This window comes from Platichthys flesus, chromosome 19, assembly GCF_949316205.1.
Source record: "Platichthys flesus chromosome 19, fPlaFle2.1, whole genome shotgun sequence".
Classification (NCBI taxonomy): Eukaryota; Metazoa; Chordata; class Actinopteri; order Pleuronectiformes; family Pleuronectidae; genus Platichthys; species Platichthys flesus.
The window spans coordinates 18,519,055-18,545,939 of record NC_084963.1 but is presented as its reverse complement, the minus strand read 5'-3'; the positions used below and the strand labels follow the sequence as shown (position 1 = coordinate 18,545,939).

Here is a 26,885-nt window from a genome sequence, read left to right as displayed (position 1 = left end):
TCTTATGGCTTCCTTGTTTAAGTGCCCGGTTTTATTTTCTAATTGTTTGTCCCTCTACCCTAGATAGCTTGGGTGACGTAACAATGTCTATAGATTTATTCATTATATTTATAATTTGTTGCTTGACACAATATATACATTGTTATATGTATGGAAACCAGTAAGCGTATGCACGGGACCTCTCCCCTTACCAGTGCCCCTGAACACAACCTCCATTATACCAACTGTGATGAAGTAAACAGAAGATACTGATTTGATCTTGTTTGGGCCAAAACAAAAATCAGGACGAGTTGCAGAAGGATCATTGTTATTTACATAATTTTTTATAATTATATCTAAAATATGGTATTTCTAATTATTCTTAAATTTGTTTGATTTCTGCGACTATTATCTTGCGTCCTCTTTGGGGCTTGTGACCCCTAGTTTAGGAATCACTGGTCTGGATTGTTGTGATAGAATAGTAACATTATTCTCCTCTAAGTAAAACTGAAACTCTGTCTGTTTTGTTTCAAGTGGATGTCGTGGTTGTAAGTTACACTGCAGTGCTGACTTACACTGACTGAACCCTGCTCTGCTGCATTCATAATAAGTCTTGTTAATGCAAGCATCATTTTTATTTTTATTTTGTTGAAAACAATAAAATGTACACTTTATGAAAATAAATACATCCTTCCACTCTGAGGAGCTGAAGATTATCATATCTTTACATATGTCACAATTATTTTTATTATCAAAAATTCCATTGCAAGTATTCTGTTTGGCACAGACAGGTGTTTACATTTATGTGGAGGGACGGTCAGGAAACTGGAAATAGGAAATGGGAAGAATTCAAGCATAAAATACAATTTGGGAAAAGAGGTGAATTAATGAGAAGTCAAACAGTGGTGCCTCCTCCCTGAGATCACACAGGAGACACGGCTCAAGTTGTCACATTTTTAGGATTAATATGCAGCCACAGGTTCCCTACAAATGGCACCGGTTTCAGTTCAATATTCAGCCGTCTCTGCTCTCATCGTCTATATTTTGTTTTATTTTTTCACCAGAGAGCACGGTTGCACGGCAGTCGTCATCACACTGTTTAGAGACATTCTTAAGCATAACCATGAAAATCCAGTTAGATGTTAGGGGAAATACAGCACACTTTAGATCAATGTTTAGTACCTATAAAACTGTAAACTGACATTTTTAAACTTGAACAGATTAAACACATGAGGTATAACTTGTGAGTGAGCTTTTCGATTTTGTTGCCTTTGGACTTCCTGTCCCAAACCGTTTCAGTCTCTGTGCTAAGCTAACCTGAGCAGCTGATATAAAAACATCGTCTCTTCCAAGAAATTTAAAGCTTATTTCTCTGTTCCTTTAAAGGGGACATATTATGAAAATTCCACTTTTGTAGTGCTTCTACACGTTAATTTGGGTATCTGGCATGTTTACCGTCCAAAAAAACAACTCACGCGATTTGTTGTGGTTCCTCTATGTCAGAAACGATATGCTAGAGTGCGTCGAATGGGATTACGACCAAAATAAACGTCCTAGTCACACCATGCCCATGTAGGGAGTCTCGCTACATGGCCTTGGACGAGCGAGCCAACGCTAGCCGGGCTCCACCGGCCTGGGTAGCTCGCTGCTGCTACCCGTCAGACATTTAAGTGGCCGCATAAACAAGGGACCCCCGAGACACCTCTAAACGTTGACTCAACAGTGTGGAAGGATGCTGCTGCTGCGCCAGCTCAAGCTCCCACTGCTCCCACTGCGGGGCTGCGCTTGGGAGCTTGGGCTCTTGCAGCCAGGCTCACCGGGGGTGAGGGGGGCGGGGCACTTAAAACAGGTCAATCTTTAAATGATCCTTGAGGTATTTTAATCAAAATATGTTACAGACATTTCATTAAGACCCCAAGGAACAATATCATCTGTGGTAAAATGGGCATAATATATATCTTCATTTCATGAGAATTTCCCCTTAAAGTCCCAAAGCAATTATTTTTAGATTAATAAAACTTTAAAAAATCAAACACGTAAGCTAAATCTCTTTGTCTTGAAAATTCATTTCGTATAAAGTTATACATTCATTGCAGGTTCTCTCATAGTTTCTTAACAGTAGTGACCATCACTGTGAACATGAGGTCGTCATAGTAACAGTGTTTAAAGTCAGTAGGTCATTGTGGGTTGTGTTTAAGGATTAGACCTGTTACCAGGTCTGATATGATAAGAGTGAGGAAAAAACACATCAATGCAAAGGAGGGAGAATGAGTCTGTGGGGGGGGGGGGGTCACACAGTCTGATGCGTGTTGTGGGCGAGTGAAGGAAGGACTGGACCAGTCACTACACTTTTCCTGCGAATGCCTCCAGATCGAAAGCTTTGTCCAGTAAACGCTGCAGCTCCATGAGGTGAGTTTGTTTGTTCCCCGTAGCTGGAGCTGCTGCAGGATCACGTCCAGCATACCTGCAGCACACACACACGCGCACACACACACACACACACACACACACACACACACACACACACACACACACACACACACACACACACACACACACACACACACACACACACTGTTAGCCATAATACATTCACAGTCGTCTGAAAACACACTTGCTTTTCTGTTTACTATGTAAGAAAATGAAATAAGAGCTGACCAGACGGGACGGGTGTGGTTGATGGTGGTACTGAGGCGAGGATTGACGTAGTAATAGTAACCCTGGTTCTTGTGCTCTTCCTGACACCAAACTAGATCAGCCTTGGCGTAGCGGTCAGTCTCTGCTTTCACCAGATCGAAGGGGAACGGTGAGAGCTGTAAAGAGAAAAAACCATTACGATTTCAAACAAGTTGGTTGCAAAAGCGCTTTTCTAGTCTCGATGACCCCTCTCCCATTCACACATACATTCATGCAGTGCGTCTATTGGCAGCACTGATTTATATTTATATCTATTTACTCTTTCAGGGGCAATATTCAGGGTTCACTATTTCGATCAAGCATGCAGAATGGGAAAGACTGGGATCAAACCGCAGACTCTCTGATTATAGGAGGACTCGCTTTCACCCTTGAACCACAGCCGCCCAGCCATTTGGAGCCTTTGTTTTTTTTAAATATATTTTAGAAGCAGGATATTACTAAACTTTATTTGTTTATTCCTGCAGTGAGGGACATTTCAGGCAGCCGTCTTTCCTCAGAACTGACTACAAGGTGACAACCAAGCTCAGATGAGCTGTATAACTTAACCACAGTGCAGCAATCGACCGACAGGAGGTCTCCCAGGCAACACTCAAAACACCAAGATGGAGCGCACAATAAAAAACAAACCTTACTGGACAAAGCTCATATCTCAATAATTAAATAGCAATGAAAATCCACACATGAAAGTAAATACAAAACTCGTTGTGTTAGATGTGATTCTGCCTTTAACAAATCGCTAAGTTGATCAGGGATATGTTTTATAAAAAAGTTCATTTTAAAACACGTCTGTTTTAGAAGTTGCAACCACTTCTACTACTGTTAGGTCATGGGAAGACAGAACAGTGGCTGTAAAAGACTTTGAGACACACATTTACTTTTGTCCTTTTTTGTCTTCTTTGCCCACAGTTTTTTTACTTTAAAGCTTTTAGCTGTAGACTTGTTTCTTTAAAACAGACTGGTCTGTCAGTCAGTTTGATTCCTCTGTGCCTAATGACTGTAAGGGCAAACTGTACTTTTTCTGAAACTAATTAGGTTAAATATAACATTTACAAAGCAGTAGTGACCACATTCGTTTTGGACGTGCCTGCAGAGAGAGTAACAGTCATGTTCCTCTTCAGGTACCTTGAATATTTGTGTATTGTGCAACTATTTTCTGAAAGTGTTAATTGTTGATTGAATGAAATAGATCCTTGACCCTGTCAGGAAGGTCTGACCGTCACTAAAGTCTTTAACCTCTTGCATCATTGCTTATCTATGAACGATTTCATGGTGAATTGGGCTGTAACTTGAAAATATTTTGTTATGGAACACAATAGGTGCCAGACAACATTGCCATCCTCAAGAGAAAAAGCAATGGTCACATTTCCTCTCTGAAATTTTAGTTCAAGTCACAAGATTTCCCAGTCCAGCAAGCCTACACGCTCAAGTTTCAATTCAAGATTCAAGATTCAAGATTTTTATTGTCAAATGCACAACAATAACATTAAGCAGTCGCTGGCAGTGAAATGCTTGAGTCTCAGAAAGATGGCGGCAGTGAGGTGTTGTTGTTATTGAGTTTGAGTGAATAAGCAGATGTATTTAATGAATATGTACAGTTTTGGATTCCCACAGCATCACTGCAAACTTGAGGCTGAGAATGCAGAGACTCTGACATTACCTGTTCGATGCGGACAACAACTACAGTATTGTCCATGCCTCGGCTCTTTCGTTCCCGGGTCAGCTCGTAGTAAATCTTTCCGCTGCAGAATATTACTCTCTTCACTTTCTCCGGGCTGGCAGCTGCAGGCCCGACATCTGGGATTATACGCTTGAAGTGGGTGCCTGCAGGTTGGGAAACATACGTTCAAACTCACAATAACATACAGAGAAACGGTAGGTCATTTCTTTTTCTTGAATTACTAGCTCTTCTTTAAATGTCAGCACTCACCCGGCAGCATGTCATCAAAGCTGGACCTGGCCTCTGGGTGGCGCAGCAACGACTTGGGTGTGAACACAATCAGCTAGAGTTAAAGAGATAAAAAGAGGGCACAGAAAATGATCAGTGACTTAAAATAAAGTATCTTGTGTTCTGAATCACAGTGTATTGATTGCGTCACTTACAGGTTTCCTGAAGGGCAGCAGGATCTGTCTGCGGAGGACATGGAAGATGTTTGCAGGAGTGGAGCAGTTGACAATGATCCAGTTACAGTCGTAGAGCTGACGCATGGAAAAGTCCTCTGACAGTTTCTGACAAAGAGTCAAAATTCAGAAGTAGGTCACTTTTCTGTCAGTTTACTTCTACTTGAGGTTTAATCCTGTTTTATGTTTTAAAACTGAGAATGTGATGAGGGAGTGTGACGTTGTTATAGATTCAACAGTATCAGTGGGCTACGTCTTCATTTTCTATGATAGTTTCTGATATTTTATGTTGCATAGGAGGTCATCACAACTTTAACCTTTTCAATCTTTCGACGGCCAAAATCAAATATTTCATCTTTGAGTCCAAGTGAAATATTTTTTTCATCTTCAAAGACATTCCCTCAGAGAGTTCCTGAGATGTTGCATTCACAACATCAAAAACTTGATTTGTAAGGTCACAGTGACTGACCTTTAACCATACAAATGTAATCAATTCATCCTCTAATCAAATGTAACAGTTGCACCAAATTTGAAGAAATTGTGATCCGACTAAGAACCAAATAAAGGTTATATTTAGTGGTGTAGTAAACTGTGTCAACATTGAGTCCTGCAGACTCACAGGGAAAACATCAGGGTCATCGTTGCACATCTGCAGAAACCTTTCAGGACGGGCAGACGAGTGCTCTGGGCCCTAAGAGAAGGTTGGAGAAACAGAAACCCAAATGACAATTGTCACATTTTTGCAAAAAAGGAAACTGAGATCATTCAGACTGAGAGAAAGAGAAACAAAGAATGTGACTGATCAAGCTTTCACAGTTCCTACCATTCCCTCCATGCCGTGAGGTAGCAGCATCACAATGCCGTTGTGTCTGACCCACTTGGCCTGACCTGAGCTGATAAACTGGTCGATGATGCACTGAGATGTGTTGTTAAAATCTCCAAACTGGGCCTCCCACACGACCAGGGAGTTGGGACTGGCCATGGCAAAGCCCAATTCAAAACCTGCACGCAGAGGAGAACAAAGCAGGGGCAAAACAGAACAGGTTCAGAATATTTTGTAGAAACAAATACTTTTATCTGACCCTACATATACATTCACATAACACTGGATTATGTAATGAAGGCTTCAAGCCAAAAGCCATCAACAGGTTGTGGGTTTTTGGGGCAGAGCCCTCATTTAAACACCAGTGCAGGAGAAGTGCACCTGTTTACCCTCAAAGGATTATTTCTGTAAACTTCGGTAGCCAGGCTAGAAACTGCTTCCTCCAGTAAATTGATTGAGAGACTGAAAGAGGAAAGAGAGGTCATTAAAATCTGTAGAAGTCTGAATAATTCGTTTTGAACTGCTGGACATTTGAGTATTGTATTTATTTCAGGCACTTTGCGCTGTGGCTTCACACAAGGAAGTCAGGAAATGAGTCATGAGTCAGCTATGCGGTTACAGATCTGAGGAGATATAGTAACTGGTTTCCTGCTGTACATGTTCCTGTTGTACACATTCCCCCAATGAATGCTTTTACCTGATATCTGTAAGTAAACTAATTACCAAATATCAAGCTCATGGTGGTGCCAAAGGGAAAAATAAACAGCATGGTCATTTGTCCCCAAAGGACCATGTAAATTTAATGGCAATCCTTAAAATAAATATTGAAATATTCCAGTCTGGACCAAGACCATACCTTGAGCCATGGCACCAGTGAGAACGTAAACATCATTGATTTTTTTTTTTGAACAATGTTTTTTTATTAATTTCCAATAAGAACCTACAAAACATATTGACACATACCACACAAGTTGCACAATGAAATGCAGACGAACTTCACTGCATACACATATAAATAAATAAAGATAAACACGCACACAAACATACATACCTACGTAAAATAATAACAGCAATAAATAAAATAAAATAAAAATGTCACACCCGATATCCCTACAGATAGATATAATCTACCGTTGCCTGAGAAAGTCCATTAAGGGTGCCCACACCTCTTCAAATTCCTGTGCTTTACCCCTGATTACATAAGTTAGCTTTTCTAATGTAACATACATTGCCATCTCTCTAATCCAAGATTGTGTAGACGATACTTCAGTCTCTCATTAAAATAAAGCAACCTCCTCCTGGCCTGCAGGAGGCCAAAGTTGATCAGAGTCTTACACTTAGAGTTGACAGAAAAGCAATCTGGGTATATCCCTAAAATACAACGTTTTGCTATGCAGAGTATCTGAATACCTGTGATTTTACTTAGAGTCTGAAAAAACATTTTCCAAAAAGCTACCAGTGTAGGACATTCCAATACACAATGGATCAAAGTACCTTTAACATCATTGATTTGATGTCTGTTGCCAACCTTTAAACTCTATGTTGCCGTGCTGCCAGCCGTGAGGACTTCCCTAATGGATGGTGCATAAATACTACTCACCCAGTACTCCATATTCAGATAGAGAACTGTTGCAGACAGTGTAAGGAGCTTGATCAAGGGAAATGTAGTTCATGGGGATGCAGATCTTCTTGTCAACGTTCTGGTCGTGAAGAATATGGTGTCGATGGCTGTGAAGCAAATCAGAGAAAATTTTGTAAAATCATCAATCATACTATGCCTTGATTACATTTGGTATAGGTGAATTTGACTTTTGCATCAGTTGTACCTGAACGTGCCCCTCTCCACATCCTGCCCACTGAGACGTACGTGGATCCCATCTTTGAGCAGGGAGCCGAAGGCCATATACTCGCCCAGAGCCCAGTCACACACTCGCTGACTCACCATGTTTGCACGGCTCTTTAGTATACGACTCAGACCTAAAACATGAACACAAAGTCAGAAAGAGATGTTACAGACCTTGTTCAGGGAGAATTCATTAATAAAGGAAAAGAGAGCCGGACGCACCTCCATGTACGGTGAAATCTTCCATTGGGACAGAGGCAGCGATGTTTCCAATGTGGCAGAGTTCCTCTTCACTGATGCCAGTCGAAAGGCAGCTCATACTCTTTGGTTGACCCTCCGGTGTGAAAAAACCTTAACATACAGTACATGACACAGTTCAGCAGATTTTTACAACCAGTCCATGATTAATCATTTGGATGGTGAATAAAATCTGAAGACTATGACAATGTATGCAATTTACCACATCAGTTTAATATCATGAATAAACAATAATAATGGAAATAAATTGATTTACACATAATTCTAATCCAATCAACAACTATAGCCAACAATAGTTTTAGCCATATTTGAAGAATTATCAAAATGCTAAAATGTCCACAGAGAGAGACTCATACCAGGCCATGGTGAGTCCAGCCAGTGTTTGATGTGAAGGATCTTTTCATCTTTGGAGCGAGTGTAAGCCTCCTCACAGATTTTGTCGTACCTCGCCACCTCCTCCTGAAAAAGACGGATGTGAGTTGACGGTTTGAATATGAGCAACAGCTTGCAACCATGCTACCAGTTCTATGTCTCTGCTACAAAATCCATTTATTATTCCTTTTGTCAATTTCAATTCCTACTGTGCAGTACAATGAAAACAAATGCAGCTTTAGCACCTGTCTCTTTAAGATCCTCCTCGTTTAAAGCCAATACTGCTCTTATTGGCCAGCCGGCCCCCTCTCTTGTGATTGGTCAACCGCTTCCAATGTGTGTAGGAAATGTCGGCTGCCACTCTCGCCTTTCATGGCTTTGTTAGGGGGCACAAAATAATGTGACACCAAAAAAGGTAGTTTGGAGTCTACCCACCTGCTGAGGCCTAATCAACTAATTTAGATAAAATGTATATTACATGTGATGTTTTCACACAAATGAAATAACAACATCCTGTTGTGTATTTGTGTATTCATTGTGAGAGACAATTGTCATGAATAAATGCAAAGGAGACATGCAGAGATGGGAAAAGACCGCCTGGATAAAAAGTAGCAACTACGTTCATTCCACAAGAGTGATATCTATGCACTGAAAACTGATCAACTTCAACACTTCTTGTTTTGCACAGTTATTTTCTGTATTTTACACCCTCCTGTTTCTCTTCTTGTGTTGTCATAATTTGCTTTTACAATTTGGCAATATGTCATGATGCCCTTTTTATTTTATGTAAAGCCCTTTGAATCAACTCATTGATTAAATGTGCTGTACAGATACACTTGTCTTGCCTTCTTGCAGCTGCACGTTTTTTGCACGTTTTTGTTTGCTGAGATGCCAGAGTCGTCAGTCAGTGGCAGATCTATTCGCTGACATGAAATCTGTGTTTGCTCTCACAAGAGGCTTTTTTCAGTCTCATTATGACCGTGACAACCTCATATGTACATAAGGTGAAGGGATTTGACAATGAATCCAAACTAAGGGACACGAATTTCCCAATTGGTCGTTTGATATTTTTCTCCTAACTTCCATGTTTGATGTGTGGATGACTTCACCTCGTACTCTTGTGTCGTGACGACTCCATCAGTGATTAGTTTTTCAGCAAACTGCTGCAGGACCCCTTTCTGCTTCTTGATCAGCTTGTACGTCAGCGGCTGAGTGAACATGGGCTCATCCATCTCATTATGGCCGTTACGTCTGTAACACACCTAAGGGTGAAGACAACTGATCAGGCAGGCCTTTCGAATGACATAACAGAAAAACATGACAGCATCTGCACCTCAAATATTCTGACCGTACCGTTTGATCTAAAGAATACTGGATATTATAAAACAGAGTGCTGGTCATATATACATCAAGTGGACACAAAAACAACTCTGTCTGATTGTGATGTTCTGTGTCTGTTTGGTATGTAAGTAGACAACGCTTTGCTTTATATATTCACTATATCAATTACATTATTAAGAATATAATAAATTGAGGTTTTGTTTGTGTGTATTTGCTGTCATTAGTTGACAAGTCTTCAAAAACCTTGCCACAAAGATCCACCTTTAAAACATCCTGCAAGTATCCTGAGATTTCAGAGTGTGTTTGTTTATCACTCACCAGGTCTACAACAACATCTTTGTGGAAGGTGTTCCTCCACTCAGCTGCTACATTGCACACGTACATCACAGCCTCCGGATCATCTGCATTGACGTGGAAAATGGGAGCGTTTACGACCCGCGCTACGTCTGTGGGGTAGGGAGATGAACGTGCCATCCTGGGGTCTGTAGTGAAGCCAATCTGTGGGGACGAGAGGAGAATGGGAAGGGAATGACATGAAGTGTTTTTACTGCTTGCATCTAATAAAAACCATTTTATTTCATTGTCATTTCAGACTGTGCATTTAGTAAAATCCTAAATAACTAAGTAAAGGTAAGGTGTAGGTAAACTCTTTGGACTCAAAACATTTAAAATGCCACATTTGTACAAATTACAGAACAATGTATTGGTCCAAGAGTTGAATTAATGAAAGTTTTAGCTAAGGTTGGTACATCACGTGATCATTGGTTGTCACAATAGCAGGGCCTAAGTCTGTATTTGTGCAGATTTCTTATATGTTTCATATCTTTGTCTGCATGGATTTTCTGAGATCTACAAGAACTAAATGTGAAATTAAAATGACTAAATGGTTTGATATACATCAACAAACAAAAATGACATGAGTGCATAATAAGATATACTGCTCGACCCTTTATGACAAAGCAATAGTCTGCAGAAACTGATATAAACTTTGCGACCAAGCAGCAATGTTAAATCCTCTCCTCTCCGAAGCCTGTTCTCCTCTGCTCAGTAACAGTCGATCTGAGCCTGAGTGCATACCTGATTGTTAACCACCACATGGATGGTGCCGTGGGTGGTGTAGGAGGGCAGGTCAGACAGGTGGAACGTCTCGTACACGATACCCTGGCCTGAAAATGCAGCATCGCCATGAAGCAGGATTGACATCACCTGCAAAGTCATTATTTTGGTTAAAAACATGTTTGGAAAAAAAAAACACGTGCAATCACGTACGATGTGTATTCAGATTACCCTCTTGCCCTCAGTGTCCCCGCAGTAGAACTGTTCAGCTTTAGTCTTCCCCTGCACAACAGGGTCCACTGCTTCCAGGTGGGACGGGTTAGCCATGAGGGACATGGTGATGTCCCTGTCGCTGACCCTGTTCCTATGTTTGTGATACATCCCAAGATGATATTTCACATCACCAGATCCCTAAGAGCAGAAAAGAAAGAAAGATGTGATAAGGCCAGGCAAAGCCACACAAACAACTGAATCATGCCATCTATTACATGTAAGACACCGCACCGATGTTTGTATTCTTTGTATTTATAAATTTGTATGTCTGTCGCATTTTAGAAGCATCTTTAACAAACCCACTTGCTTGCAGTAAATCCAGCGGAAGATATCTTGCTGTGTTCTCACATTGACTTTGTTGGACATTCAGCCCCTCCGGAGCAAGTCCAGGATATATCCGGACTTCGGTACATGTCTGAAAGCTTCTTAAACAACTATAATACCCTCTTTCTAGGGCTGTCAAAAAGATGGCAGGAAAAATAAATCTAGCTCCAAACTCTGGTTTCTTAGATTTTAGATCTTTTAAATTCTTATCAACCATCATCAGCCCTGAGATCCTCTGGTGCTGGTAGTTTAATTGTTTCTATCACGGCCCACACAAAGAGGGAGGAAACTGGTTTCAGCTACTGTGCAACAAGACTGTGGATCCGCCTGCTCAGCTACATTAGTCACATAAGACCTACTAATTTAGACAAACTTGTGGTTCATCTACTGTGTCTTTTTATACCTTTTTTAAATCTTTACTATTTTATATCCTTTTAGATTTTTGCATTTTTTTTTTAATGGGATTTAATTTTAATTTCATATTGAAAAGAGCTTGGAGTTTCATTATATGTATGAAAAATCTTTATTCAAAAAACATGTTATTCTTATGCTTAAAATATTTCTTCACTCATTTTCAAACCTCATCTGCAGCCTCTAGTTTGGAGTCAAATTGGCAGAAGATTTGATCCAGCTCTTTCCGGATGACATTAGCGAGCACATTCAGCCGACCTCTGAGGAGACACACGTGCATTGTGAATTAATATTCAGGCTTTTCTGTTTGCCTGTATGACACATGATGTATGAGCTCTGTGTTGACCTGTGGGGCATCCCCATGATCACACTCTCCACTCCGCTCTGACTGGACCAGTCTATGATGGTCTTGAGGGCAGGGATGAGGGATTCGCAGCCTTCCAGACCGAACCGCTTCTCCGCTGACCACTTCCTCTGGAGAAACTCCTCAAATCTGTGAACAGGTGATGGTGCTGCTGTTTAACACTGTGGTCTCAGAACATGTTTCCCCCCCACAACCCCCCAGAAAAAAAACACCCTTGCCCTCGGGCTGCTCCGCAGGCTTTTCCAGGTAATTACTGAAGAGTTTTTAGGAATGTAAAGGATCAGAAGACACACACCTGGTGGATCGGATCATTCTGAACAACAGAGTCCTCTTCTCCTCCAGACGAAACTGCATGATTCCTGGTGTCTCAAACTTCTGTCGGATCCACTTGCATTGCTCCACGTCATTAATGAACATAAACTCTACTCCGATATGCTGACAGTAGGCCGTCTAGAAAAGAGAGGCAGGTCAGTGTGTGTGGACGTATGAGTGACTAAACAGAAAGTACCTGAAATAATTAGTCTAATCTTACATCCTGATATATGGGATTGACATCAAACACTGTAACTGTAAATGTTATGTTTTGTTTCCTGCAACAGTATTTTGGGGGCTGCATTACTGCCTAACTGGTGCTACACATTTCAGAATACAAATATTTTAGGTATGTGGATTATTTTTAACCTCAAGGCGGTGTATAATCTCTCTGAGTGGCAGACTGGTCTCGTTGCCGCCGATGAAGGTGGTGGTGGGAAGGCGGAACACCTTGTCCAGGTCGGACTCTGCCAGCCCGTATAGACCTTTTGTGAACAAGTAGGGGGGAGAGAGGGGGGGAGAACGAGAGAGCAGAAAAAGATGAGATCTTGAGACAAACATTTAACCACTGCTAAGAAAAAGATCGGATAAAGAGAGGTTTAAGACACACCACTGAATTCAAGATTTCCTATAAAATGTGTGAACCCTGCTTTTTTTCTTCACTGTTCACTTACTTCATTTCACTCCCTAAAGAGCTTATCTAAGCTGGCAGGTAACTTGCCACGAAATGCAAGAACAGAAAAGTTTTATCAGATATTTTGAACATCGATGTATTTTATTTTATTGATTATGATCATATCAGCAACCTATCAGGAGTTGAACTACTGTTTGTTTTAGTGTGACCAGTGCCCGTTCGAGATATGTCTGTTTGGACTGGGATGTTTGCTCGGCCTGTGGTAATTTTGGTTGCAGCTTCCTTTCTGAACATTGTAAATTGACCTATGATTTACCGGATTCTTTGCACTAATTTTCCATCGAATGCTTTTCATATAATGAGTGTTTTTAAAAATCTTTGGCTCTGTAAAGGACCTTGTGACTCTTTTCAAAAAAGTTCAATACAAATACAGGAGGGACTAGATCCAGGAATTTGGTTTCACTCTCTTTAACATTATGATTATACATTATTCGAGATTTTCATTGATTTCCCAGGGAATAATCATAGACTGTATATATGGAATAATGCATGAATCTTGATGACAAACGTCAGGCTTAGGGGACTGATGTGTATGAGTGTGAAACATTCGATGCAGCTGGATTGATTGTGTGGAGACTGTTGGGTCTTGGTGGGGATTTGTGCTTGTGTGCTTGTGCTTTAGGAGCACTTTATTCCAATACTTGTCTTTAACACTGGTAATAAGTATTGAAAAAGCATAAACCAAGTTCTTGTAATAATAAAACTAGAGCTAAGGTTTGTGTAAAAAGTCAATTATTTGTTGTTTGGCTCTTCTAATCTCCTACATCACCGACTCAGAGACAATTGTATCGATAGGGCTGGCCCTGCTGGCCGTGTACTCTCCCCCCACCGACATCTATATCATGTTACATATTATTTGTACACTGCACAGGATTGACTCTATGAAAATTTGCACATTCCTGACATACTATGTTTTACATTCATAAAAAAGTTATTTCTGTTTTTAATTAGTAACAAATTGCATTTTCCTTTCAAAGCGACTTCTGACTGGAAACTAAGTGGCAATTATAAGAAATTGCAAACCTTTAAAACAAGTGTTTTATATATTTTATTTCCTTCTTCCTTTTACAGATAAGACAGGCATGATAACATTTGTGAACATAAGCCGAACATTTACCAACTTCAAAATCTGCGGAAATTGCGTGAGGTTTGTGCTGCAACCTATAATATATAGAATATATATCATTGTCTAAAATTGCTGTTTATTTTGATTATTTTCTTTCAGATTCTCTAAATGGCTTAACTTTTCTGATGAAATGTCCACAATTATAATATATACTTTTTTTAAACTTACACAAGACTAAAAGCTCAGAACATGTCATGCAACAAAATCAAATCTAAGTGTGTGTTCTAGTTCCTAGAACATTTGTGACTGGACTCTGTTGGCAGTCGCGATCGGTAAATGCGGAAGATTTCTATTCATTCATAATGAAAGTGTAATAAAGAAGACAGAGAGGCAGCTGGGGTGTTTCTGGCTATAAGCCAACATCACAGGACCAATGGGTTGGGTTTACTGGTCAAATTGTACGTATCAATTCTGGGGGGGCAGTCTGATACAGTACAGGGTCGCTCCTTCTGATTCCCAGAATGTGATGTCCTTGTTGAACCAAACAGAGATAAGACAATACAAAAAAACAGAGGGGGGGGCTATGTCTCTGTTTGCACATCTCTGTCAGCATAGTAGTGCACAGTGCTGTTACAAGAGGGATCTTAGTACTTTCCTCCCCCTTCTGGGAACCGCCCTACACATAAAAACACGGAACTTGTGTTCCATGAGGTTTCAAAGAGAAGAGGCTGCACGATCCAAGCTGTAATCAACCAGCGTCTGCCTGCAATCTAATCACAGAAACATTTTGATGATGCAGGCACAGATAAGCCTTTGTAAGTCCTGTTTGACCCTATCCGCTACTGAGCAAAGGTTAACCGGGGCCAGCGTTCACACACACACACACACACACACACAAACACACCCAAAAGCATTACCCATCCCTGTAGGTCAAAGTCACTCACACACACATAGACACACCATTTATAACGTTTTTTTGAAGCTATAATTAACGCTTTTATTATTGGGTAATATCAAATTAGTTCATTCATTCACTCAGTACACCTCCATGGACTATTTATTCTCTTGTCTTGTGGCAAAGCATGCTGCACATGTGGACCCAAATTTGGTTATATTAATACTAAACTGCTTGTTTAAGTTCACACATATTATGATAGTGTTTGACTTGCTGAAGATAATACAAAATAATATGATTTAATAATACAAATGGAGAGAGGACACTGCAGTATGTGTGACATGTGGACATAAAGAGCTCTTTTGTAATGTTTTTAAAGAAGTTTTGTTATAAATGTTAGCACGACATTAATAAAGGCTTTTGACTTTCTGTAAATGCAAATACATCAGTGCACCAAGTCTGCAGAGTTAAATGTTAAGCAGCAGTTTACAAATGGATTTTAGAGCACTTAATAAAATATAATTGTATTGATTTTCCTGCAGCACTTTTTTCAGAAGATATGTGGTCAAAAAGTCTGTGAAAAAGTCTTACTTATTGATGAAAAGATTTTCCAACCCAAATTATGTTTGAATAAATGATGTACAACTGGTCTATAAAGACTAGTTGAATAAAAAGGTGTCTTATCAGAAAGTGAATCTGAAATGGAATATACTGTGTTAGCCCTGATGTTTTCACTGAGAACAAACCAGAACCAACCAACAAGGAGGACACTATATGAGAAATCACAGGAAATTGATTTTGAATGGAATATCAGCAGGAACACCACAAACCGAAAGCAGCCTCTTACATTAAAGCTTTTAACGTTAATGCACAGAGTGCTGCTGGATCTGGGCCAAGGGTCTACATCACAGATCCTACTCACAGAGCATAAAACTCGATATGGGGTTAGAGGGACTTGTCCTACATTCAGCCACCCGATTATCGAGTCGTTCTTTATATTGAGAGAGCTCTGGATGCATGAAGACTTACAAACACACATACTGCAGGTTAAGTATCACACAAAGCTTCTCATATTGTCTTTTAGTCTGATCTCTGTGAACCTCAGCGCCACCAGAACGTGTTGAAACAGAACAATACCTCTTAACTGTGGAAACATCCCATTACAACTCATAACAATCGCTTGTTTTTTAACTCAGAGGCCCAGCCTTTTCATTCGGTACAATGATAGCATGCAGCAGGCGTGCATCACACAACAGCCAACTCCCACGCTTTCCGAATGGTTTCCACTCTTTGAGCTACTGTAATAAAGCTGACAAGTCTGTGTTTAGTTAACAAGGTGATGGAAGTGAGAAAACGCTGTGCTACATATGTCAAAACAAGACAACTGAGTAGCCAGTGAATCTAAACTAAGTCAATTAAGAATAGCATAATAATAATCCTTATTTCGGCAACAAGAATTATCCGATTATTTCAAAATTCTTCAATTGGTGTTGTAGCATAGAGCATGTTGTCTTATCTCTTCACAGACCATCATTTGTTCCACAAGACAATATGAAATTATAGGCTGCACATTTAGAAGATCAATCTGGACTTTAAATGATTATTAAATGATAAACTAGTACAATTAATGAAAACATTCTATATTAGGTTGAGTAAAACGCTAACATCTGCATGCTAACATGCTCACAGTCCCTAGACCTGTATATGACCATAACAGCTCTGAAACTAACAACCATGAAGAACCGTACATTGTCTTATCTGCTCTCCTCAGACCAACACTTACTGTACAGAGTGTTCTGATAAGGACAGCAGGATCATACACATTAGTTACACCTAACGTTACTCATAAAGGCACAACTCTGACAGTGACATCATGAACTGGTCAACAATACATAAATAAAAGACAAATAACAAAGGCATAGATAAGTAGCAACAGTTAGTAATACGGAATATGTCACAAAAACGTTGTATTTGCACTTAACAGCTATTTAGTGGGTGATAAATTGATGACTATAATAAAGTAAACAAAAAACAACTTACGTATTGAGGTTGCAAGGTTGTAATAAAATAAAGACCTTTAGCTGCTGTAAATCCTCCCAGCTCCTTGATTCATTGGCCATTTGTTAGGGATTTGAAATGGTCAAAGCTATTAAGGTTAGTAAACCATTAATAAACCACTCTTAAATTACACTAACCCATATAGTTATTTACAATAACAGGCCCAGAACTGAAAACAATTCAGTCTACCAAAGGTCAAACTGCTCCATTTTACATGGGCAGACCATCAGATGGTAGGAAAAAACACTTCCTATTTCAGAAGCTGGGACCAAAGCAAGTTTGAGACATTCACTTAAAATGTACCTCAATATATCTTTATGTAACTGTTTCAGCTCTACGTTGGCAGTTAGGTTCCATTGTTGGTTGAAAACAACACCTGATATAAACTTGCCAAAACAGATCCTTACCAACACTCTTCTAAACAGATATAGTGTAACATCTAAATACTTCTATTTCAGCATTCTGATTTCAGAAGGACACATTAATATTAGACTAGGGTTAGTGACACTCGATGTTAAAAGCATAAGGACCTAACACTTTACAACAAGAGCTATTGTATAACACAGAAGCTCCAGCTTTGGGCCCCTCTGGACTCTTGGCCAGTGCCTTAGGGGCCAATCTGAAAATCTATAGAGGATAAACACCAGCCTTAATCAACTATACCTATTTGTTTACAATCAGGCAACCAAAATAGATGTTTTGAGGGCTACTTATTTATTTAACACAAATGTTACACTAGTAAATGTTCAAATGTTAAAAAAAGTCTAAATCAATCATAAAGATTTTTTTCTGATATATTTGTTCTGGTTAGGTTAAACGCTTGTAGGCAGTTAATGAACAGTTGCTCTCTTCTTTACATTACATTACATTACATTACATTACATTTCATTTAGCTGAAAATTTTATCCAAAGCGACTTACAATAAGTACATTCAACCCCGAGGGTACAGACCCAGGACGACAAGAATCAAGAAAGTACAATTTCTTCAAAATAAAGCAAAACCACAAAGTGCTATAAGTAAGTGCCATTTAAGTGCTACTAAAGTGTTAGTTTCAAAAAGTTGTAGTCTTCTATGTAGCCCCTTTGACCAGGGGTGTTAACTGCAACGTAAAATGTTTTGTCCATAGTCGCTTGTTATTGTATTAATAAAGTAAATAATAAAATAAACAACCCTTTTTTGTTCCCTAGTTAAGAGAAAAACATCAAATTTATCCAGGCACTCATATGAGATTGGATTAGTCCACTTCTGCAGGCTGGACAATTTACATTTCACAATCTCACATATTCTGTATCAAATATTTCTTTGTAAATCACAATATTAAGTACTTGTCCTTATATCCAGTTTATATTTCCCAAACTATTATTCAAGCAATCTCAGAAAATTCTGTGACTAACAACCAAATGTTTCCTGTGTATACCACTCGTGCATGCCTTCCTGTTTACACTGGCATGCACATATCCCAGTGTATGCAAGCTGTCACGTGATATATGCATTTTCAAGTGTGTTGGAATGGACAGTGATTTAAACTGAAAGGGATCCAAAACGATCATGTGGACAGATGTAGGAAATGCTGTTTTCCAACAAATACATGTGGATGTAGCCTAAGAACTGGAGATAACTATGGGATTTGAAAACAGGGAATCACAGGGAAGGAAACAGTGTTAATTTTGGAAGCTATTTTTGATTTAGTCTTAGTCTTAGTCTTTTGACGAAAATGCATTTTAGTTTTAGTCACATTTAGTCATTTTTATACTTCTTAGTTTTAGTCTAGTTTTAGTCGACTAAAACAAATTACATTTTATACTAGTTTTAGTCGACGAAAACGAATTCCATTTTAGTCACATTTAGTCATTTTTATCCTTCTTAGTTTTAGTCTAGTTTTAGTCACATTTAATAGCCACATTAAACTCCTTTTCTATAAAAACATATAGCTGCAGCCTAATAGCTTAAAAATATATATTTAGTTTTAAATGTGAAAACAAAAGGGGAGAGCAGGTCAGACTGGAGCCGGACACAGAAACTGAACATCGGTAAAAAACAACTGCAGCTTCTGCTCTGATCAAGAAGCTGCAGCGCTGATCTCTGAGCAGCTGAGACAAGAAAAACTCTGTGTTTTCACTGTTTCCATAGTTAAGAAGCAGTCAGTCACTGAGAGGCTGCTCCACGAGAACGCGCTCTGCTTTCACTGTGTCTCTCTGAGCGAGTGCGCGGGGCGCGGGGCGGAGCTACCGACCGGAGCGCTATCTGGGGCGCACACAAACACACACAGACACACACAGAAACACTCACTCGCCCGCTCCTGATACTTTCTGACGGCCTGATACGATGATGTTTTAAAAATTATTGTGACTTAGTCATCCACCAACATTTTCGTCTCGTCTCGTCTCGTCAACGAAAATTAAAATAGATTTCGTCATAGTTTTTATTTTCAAAGATTCGTTTTCGTTACGTCTTCGTCTCGTCTTCGTCATGGAAAAAGGGTCGTTAACGAATATATTTCGTCATCGTCTTCGTCAACGAAATTAACACTGGAAGGAAAGGATGACAGCAGAGGGAAAAACATTTGTGAAGCTTTACACAGGTTTAGATTTCTCACCAACGTTCTGGAAACCAACGGCACAAGGGGCATCGTCAAAGTCTACACAGCCAATGTTCAGGGGGTCCAGCTTCGCTATGTGATGCCCTCGTACCTGAGCAAACATAAGGCCACATAGCTCATTGCATGTTCACATGTTTAAATGGTCAGACTTTGTCACCCAATTCCAGCTAGATTGTGCTCATTAGACTTTGTCTAAACTGCTGACAACTTCCTGTAAGGTTTCTTAACGGAACTAGACACCGATGTAAGCATAACTGTAGACACAGATTTGGGGCAAAGGTAGCAAACAAAAGCAGAAGCACTGTTGGACAGATATATGGTCTCTTGCCTGAGTCCAAAGTCCATTAAACAGATCAGCAGTTCATAGCTGAGTTTCTACAATCTACAATCAGTAAAGGTTATCGACCCTGTTTAGACCCGGGTTATCCGATACTAATTGGCCAGCTTGAAGTTTAGATGTGATGCACCTCATTGACATTGAGGACACATTTAAGATCTGATCTCACAAAGACCACGTTAGAAGGTGGTCTGAGTCAAATGTGGCTGTGAAAATGCATATGGGTCCTGAGCCTCTTTGTCCCTGTTCAAACCTGTTATTGACCTTCGTCCTCAGTGGTTCAATCACAGGTGGTCAGCTCTAATTTCAGGTCTAAAATCACCCAAACGCCTACTCAATGCAGATCAGATCTGCACTTTCATGTGTGGAATTGTTTGTGGCCACAATATCTACCCCAACCAAATCTTAAATTGGTAAAATCTTTTTTCACAGTAGAGCTGCACGAGACCCATTCAGTCCTTCCTGGCTCCTCTCTATCTCTGTCTAACTCACTGGCTTGTTTGTGCTGACACACACACACATACACACACACACAAACACACACACAAGCACACACAGTGACATAGGACACATCTGTAAACATCACATGTTTTTGTTTATAGCACAGCAGAACTATCTATCTGACAAATGCATTCTTAAATACAGCCCCTCCAGAGAATAACCGATTATTGGATTATCCAGAGTATAGTGCAGGTCTGACAGCAGCTTTAAATAGCACATATAGTTTACCTGGTATGCTCGTATGAGTGATTGTACTGCTAGATGATCCTTCACCAGCTTCTCCAAATTGGGCTGACCTCCCACCAGTGCCTGGACACTGGCCAGTCCCTGAGAAGTCCCACTGATGGGAGGAGGGCTCTGGTAGGCCACACCAGGCGGAGCCCCTGCATTAACGTTTCTAAAAAATATATCCCAGGACTCCAGGGAGAAACAGAAAGAGAAGAAGAAAGAAGACAAATCACTCAGCATATTTTCATATATAGTTCGATGCATCACTTCTTCAGGAAAAGTGAAGTAATCCCACAGCAAGCCATGTGACATGTGGATTAATTTAAATGTGCACACAAGGACTATACAACACATTTGGTAAACAAAGTAGAGGCACAGAAGCAGCTTTGTGAAGCTCTCTGAGGCACAGAGTCTTCAAATTGCTCAAAATAAGAATCACTTGCAGACCTTAACCTTAACTGTTGGAAAAATTCAAAATTGAAAGATGAACATTTTAGGGGCCAAAGTTAAGGTAGATGTCAGGATGTTGCACTGATGTAAACTAAGTGGCACTAGAGTAAAAGTCATAGCATAAGTCATTTGGATTCATCCCCTTGGGACCATAAATATATATGGAAGGGATGACAGGTAGACATTGCCACAGTTAGAGCCAAGCAGCTATGGTGGTTAAAAACACATCCATGCATATGTATTTGACTTTGTATCCAAGTATCAAGCCAGAGAAGAGAGTGATTGGCTTATTACTGTGTCAGAGTATATTCATGCAATGCTTTGCATTGACCATTTATGGTTGAATGTGGGCGTGTAGGGGGTGGACATTGAGGAAGATTTAGGTACACATGTTTCCAGGTGGACTGTGATTTATAAAGGGAACATTGACCTACCAAGATAAAAGTTTGATGTTCCAGATAAGCTTGGCAACCTGGCTTTTACTCAGCCTCTTTAGCAATTTGACAGTTTTGTTTGCATATGATCGTCTTAATGAGGTTGAATTCAAAAAAGCTATTCAGAGTTATTTGGAGGGTCTTAAGTAATTAGGTCATTTGTGACTTAAACAAAACATCTTCATGTGCTTGACTATGAGAGCATAACCTTATGTGTTCCATTAACACCATGTATAGTAGAGACTGTGCTATGAAGTTAAACACTCATAACACAATTATTTCTGGTTATACTGCTAATCCTAATGACAACAAAACTCATTTTCACAGGAAGAAACAGATCTCATTCCTGTTTGTACCCTAAAATGATTTTAACAATCAGTTTTGAACTAATTTGTGTTATTTTAAATAGAAAAATCACCTTTTCTCTGTGCAGTTTGGTTGACCATATATTTACTTTTGAAATAACTAGTGCATCCTTATTTTTGAGGAGATTCACAGTTTGAGTAATTTTTGTTGTTCTCGCTGCTTTTAAAACATGTATGTGCAAACACGCGTGTATGGAATGTCTATATGTGTAACCTTTACCCTACACAATTTTGGACAGGTATCTATTAGCACTCATAACTATTTTTTCTATTTTCTGACCCCTCAGGAAGAAAGTCAGAAGAGGGGCTAAAGGGTCAAATGAGTAAAGAATGAAAGGAATCATATTCGGTACAGCGGCTTTGGGATTGGACATCAGTGGGACAGCACTGGACCTGTTTTTCATATGCCCATAAATACAAATACAAGATTAAAAGTATAGATAATGTAAATATGTCGATACAAAATTAAGTACCTTGTGCACATTTCTAGGATTCTCCAGCCACGCATAGTACATCTCCTCCACATAGTTAGAGCTAGTGCCATTAAGAAAGGGCTCAGCTGTCAGAGTTGTGTTCAAACACCTTGCAAGCTGAAACGTCCTTAAACTCCTTCTAACCACCAGCAGTCTGGGCTGTGATAGGCTCTGTGCTGTCTGAGCAGCCGTTAAAGGCCGAAGCCTTGCCACTGTAGTCCTTAAGCAGTGCATGGATGCTGTTCAGTCACAGCTCCTCTCCCCCAACCCTTCTCAAAAGAAAAATGCAGCAGCACGGTCCCGGAGAAAGTCCCCCCCAAGCTCCTCAGTAGCTGCCACTCTTGCTCCCTCTGAACCGGTGAAGCAGGTTTCTTCACAGATCCTGGACCCTGTTTCCTGTTGAGCGACCCTGGATCCTGTTGAATACACGTGTAAAAATTGTCCATCAGAAACATTCTACTTCATCAATGCATCTTAAGAGCAAAACTCTGAGGTTCAACTATTTCTTATTCGTATAAAACCGAATCACAAAGTAGATTATATTATATGTTTCTTAATACATTCTGATTCCGTCGTACCTCATCAGTAATCCCAAAGGCCAGATAGTTTAAAAACAGGTCATAAACAGGTTGACAACCCTGCCACATCCTAAGCAACAGGACACTGTGACTTTTTACCAAAGATTAAACATAAAGACAGAAATAGTGAATTTTTCGGAACTATTTTTGGCACTGCATTAGTCCACATTCGGTGTTCTGCTGAGAATTTGGGTTAGCAGGGCAGTATATGTGGAATTGAAACACCTCATGTTTCTCAAATGGAAGGATTTGTTCCATTCATCCTACAAATGAAATGCTGTTCGATCTGTCCCCATTCCACATGCCGAAGTCTCCTGAACCTCAAATTGGCCCTGACGGCTGTGCTGGCAGTGTATGAGTGATGTATTATAGAGAGTGCTGCACTGTATGAATGGGTATGTGTATGTAATGGAAAGAGCTTTTAGTTGTCATCAAGTATTTATATAAAACTAAAACAAAATGCTAAATAAGTACGTTTTATTATTTTAATTCATACTGTGGATGTTTCCTGTAAATTACTTTGTCAAACTGCTTCTATTATTTTGCCTGTATATCAAGTGACACATATTATGAATAGGTCTGACAATAACTTCCTTTAAAAAAATTATTGATTGGTAAGTGTATAAAAATGTGAAAATAAATTGTTTATTAAAAAAACAGTGAAACATGCCCATCACTACTATAAGTGAAAACCCCCAAAAATGACAAATTCTCACATGTGATGTATTTGCTACTATTTGCTTCAAAGCTGCAGTTGGGAGTTTTTTTCAGTTGGTAGGTCCCCGTCCCCCCCCCCCCCCCCCGTCCCCCCCCCCCGTCCCCCCTCAGCTGAGCTTTAAAACTGTCTACAAAGCCCCTCGCTAAAACAGAGGGCAGGCTGCGATGCATGTGATGTAGTCAACACAGCAACAGAAAATGCCAGAAAAAATACCTGGAGTCTGCTTGCGGTATTTCACAGCCATTTCAGCAACTATGGAACTGTAGTAACAGAAGGGACGCTTACCACATGTAACAGTTCAATTAAAAAACAAGCTAACCTTAGCCCAACTGCAACATCACGGTAACTTGAGATCTGCTGCTACAAATATCAGAACAAACATCAAACTGCCAACACTGCTCCCTGAGTACTTCACAACCTTAACACAAAAAAAATGCTAACCAATAGCCTCATCATCAGAGACAGCTAAGTAACTGTAACGTACAATAAAAAGGTAAATTAATCAACTTACTATTGAAACAGTACAATACCCATCGGTTTCTAGGTAGGCAGAGAAGTAATCACACAGCTATGTAAGGTCGGGGTCACTGGGGGCTGAACAATAGGTTTTTGCCCCATGGGCCTGAAAAAGGTTGCATTTGGCCATGAAACACATTTCTCCCCTCAGCCTCCGGCTCTGCGAATGAGGGAAAAACTCAACAGCACTGTCCTGTCTGTCCTGTTCGGAGCAGGATGTGGTGTCCATACAGGGGCTGTGCTTAGTCAAATACATACGCCGCAGAACACATTGTAATACTGTTTTAAGCTGAGTTTTGAATGACGTATTGCAGACAGCTTTTGTAACCCCTTCTGTAGAGTATCTATAAGCCTAAATATGCCTAACTACAAAAATTGTAAAAAAAAATAATTTTGGTTCACGGTTCAAGTAGAGAAAATATAGCAATGCACACATTAGCAGTGTTGTAAATTAAATCATACGGCTGTATTATTTTCCTCTGAAAGTAGCCAACAAGTGTAAAATCAAATGAATTACAATGTAGAACATAGATAAGATACAAAAATAAGAAATAAGAACCTAGTTTATGCTGAATCTATCTAGCTATCTAAGTGAGGACCAGTTTGAGTCTTCAACCAATGGAGTGGGGACATTTTGGGAAAGTTAGGACATTTTGGTCTATCCTCACTTTAATGTAATGCTTGTGGGTTAAGACTTCGTTTTAGGGTTAGGGTTAGAATTAGGTTAAGTTAAGGGTTAGGGTTAGGCATTTAGTTTGGATGGTTAGGGTTCGGGTAAGGGGCTAGGGAATGCATTTTGCCAATGAGTGTCCTCAGTAAGACAGCTGTACAAACACGTGTGTGTGTGTGTGTGTGTGTGTGTGTGTGTGTGTCTAAATGGTAAAGGGTCTGTATTTATACAGCACTTTTCTAGGTGCAGTTCCCACGCCATATAGACCTATAGGCAGGCTTTGAGGACTGTGTGAGGCAGTGCTGAGGTCGTGATGACGGGGATTTAGGAGTGCCTTTGTCCACACATCAGCCAGGTGACACTGTTCTCCTGCAGCCGGTGGAGACACCCAAGAACGGCCTAATGAGCAGACAAAGACACTCATAATACCCTGCACAGACCATCAGATCTATCATGACTGTAGCTGGGGCATTATCTTGCCATGATGAATAAACTCAAATCCACTTCAATCTTTTGGTTCCATTCAAAGAGGCATGCAGCTCTAACGAATCAAACAACAGAGCCTTTTGCCTGCTTACCTCACTATGACATAGTCGTACAGGTCCAGCACTCGCAGAAAAAAGGTGAAGATTGGCAAAGATAGTTGTGAATTTATGGTAAGATGCCACATTCTGAAAGTCATTTGACACACCAAATCTGAACCCCTCACTGATTCAAGTTTCATTAGAAATTGGCAGCCTCTACAAATCAAACATGCATGTTATATTTCGACCGTCCTGTATTGGTAGCCACCCCAGAGACCTGAAAACTTGCATTCTCATAAGAAGTCTTGGTTAACTATGCTAACAATATCTTTCCTTAAAGACACAGAGACACAACTTGCACTTCAGGATACACCCACTCACTCATAGTCACAAACTCACTTGATAACCTCGTGTCTTTTACATGTTTCACCACTTTTTCACTGCAGATATTTGTATTGGTATTAATGTTTTTGCCTTTATTCTAAGAGCCCAGGCAGATAAAGAAGAAAGAGCGTTTAACTCTGACACTTACATTCAGACATGCAATGTAATGTCTAAAGAAAATGCGGAGGATCCTCCGAGTCAAGACCATTTCTGAAAGCAGCTTTACAGTTTTGTTACTTGGTTCCTTTTCTTGAACAAAATTATAATATCGCACGGTTAAAATACACTAACAAGTCATACTATGAACAAAATGTACATGAAAGTGTCCTGTACAGTTTTCTTGTAAACAAACTAAAGCTATGTTTTACAACCATGCTTCAGTCATTGTTGCAAATGAATGCTTTAATAATTTCAATGTTATCAATACATTTTCAGAAAACCAACTGGTAAACTAAACAAATAATTATTGAAACCATAGAATACAGCTGCCCCAACAACAAATTTGAACCCAGGGCCCCAAAAGAGTTGCTTCAATCCATGGCCATAACCATAGTATCTACAACTCAGCCCGAAGTCCAAGCCCTGTGAAGGGGAAGTAGTAGTAGTATACACACGCACACACACACCAAGCATTAACAACAGCCACTATTTGTAAGTAAAGCGCCAGGAAAGAAAGTAGTTGAGTTAGAAGTCAAACGTTGCTCCGCTGCAGTTTCAGGTGAGAGAAGTTTGAATGACTCGTTACCTTCGCCACAGGCGCGTCCCTCCTGTCTCCTCTGTCTCTGTGAATGAGAAGCAATCTCAGCGGCACAGTCCCGTCCGGGGCGCGCGCAAGCAGGATGCGATGTGCGCACGCGGGGGGGCTGAGTTGGGTCGCGCGCTCCCCGGTCACTGTCTACTCACGCTGGTGCTGATCTGACGTCACCACGGCGGTGACGTAGACACGAGAGCGGTCCGTTTCCAAGCAAGTGAGAAAAACAATTGTCAGCCTAATATAGTATCTTGTATTTAAGTGGCACGTTCCGCACACAAGAAACACATGGGGGCGCTTTTCAAAACAGCTGAGTTGAGAGTGCTTTTCATTTCACTCATCTCAAAGAACAGAAAGAGATTCACACATGTGTCCTACAACGTAAGGAGGGGTTCATATGTTATGCATTCGTCAAATATGACTTACTATAAGTTTGACAGGTTCAAGTGAAGAAATCCTAAGAAATGAATTT

General features: G+C 40.0%; 1 protein-coding gene across 1 annotated transcript; it reads right to left on the bottom strand.

Moving 5' to 3' along the window:
- Positions 1–1,841: 1,841 nt before the first annotated feature.
- On the bottom strand, positions 1,842–26,554 carry ogdhb (oxoglutarate dehydrogenase b). The gene is made up of 23 exons (XM_062412626.1): positions 26,408–26,554; positions 22,273–22,688; positions 20,551–20,739; positions 19,482–19,575; positions 12,541–12,656; positions 12,155–12,309; positions 11,842–11,988; positions 11,665–11,755; positions 10,719–10,898; positions 10,509–10,637; positions 9,750–9,929; positions 9,200–9,352; positions 8,075–8,177; positions 7,683–7,811; positions 7,444–7,594; positions 7,218–7,345; positions 5,618–5,796; positions 5,414–5,485; positions 4,777–4,902; positions 4,604–4,676; positions 4,334–4,497; positions 2,638–2,792; positions 1,842–2,443 (listed from the first exon to the last, which is right to left on the bottom strand). Exons 2-23 carry the CDS (start codon positions 22,504–22,506, stop codon positions 2,323–2,325), a joined length of 3,069 nt encoding a protein of 1,022 aa, XP_062268610.1. The 5' UTR covers positions 22,507–22,688; positions 26,408–26,554; the 3' UTR covers positions 1,842–2,322.
- Between the last annotated feature and the right edge of the window lie 331 nt (positions 26,555–26,885).

Coding starts and splice junctions, on each gene's coding strand:
- ogdhb (XM_062412626.1), bottom strand. CDS start 22,506: ATGCACTGCTTAAGGACTACAGTGGCAAGGCTTCGGCCTTTAACGGCT. Junction 5,797..7,217: donor ATCTGAATATGGAGTACTGG/GTGAGTAGTATT, acceptor CTCTGCGTGCAG/GTTTTGAATTGGGCTTTGCC. Junction 5,486..5,617: donor CTCACGGCATGGAGGGAATG/GTAGGAACTGTG, acceptor ACCTTCTCTTAG/GGCCCAGAGCACTCGTCTGC.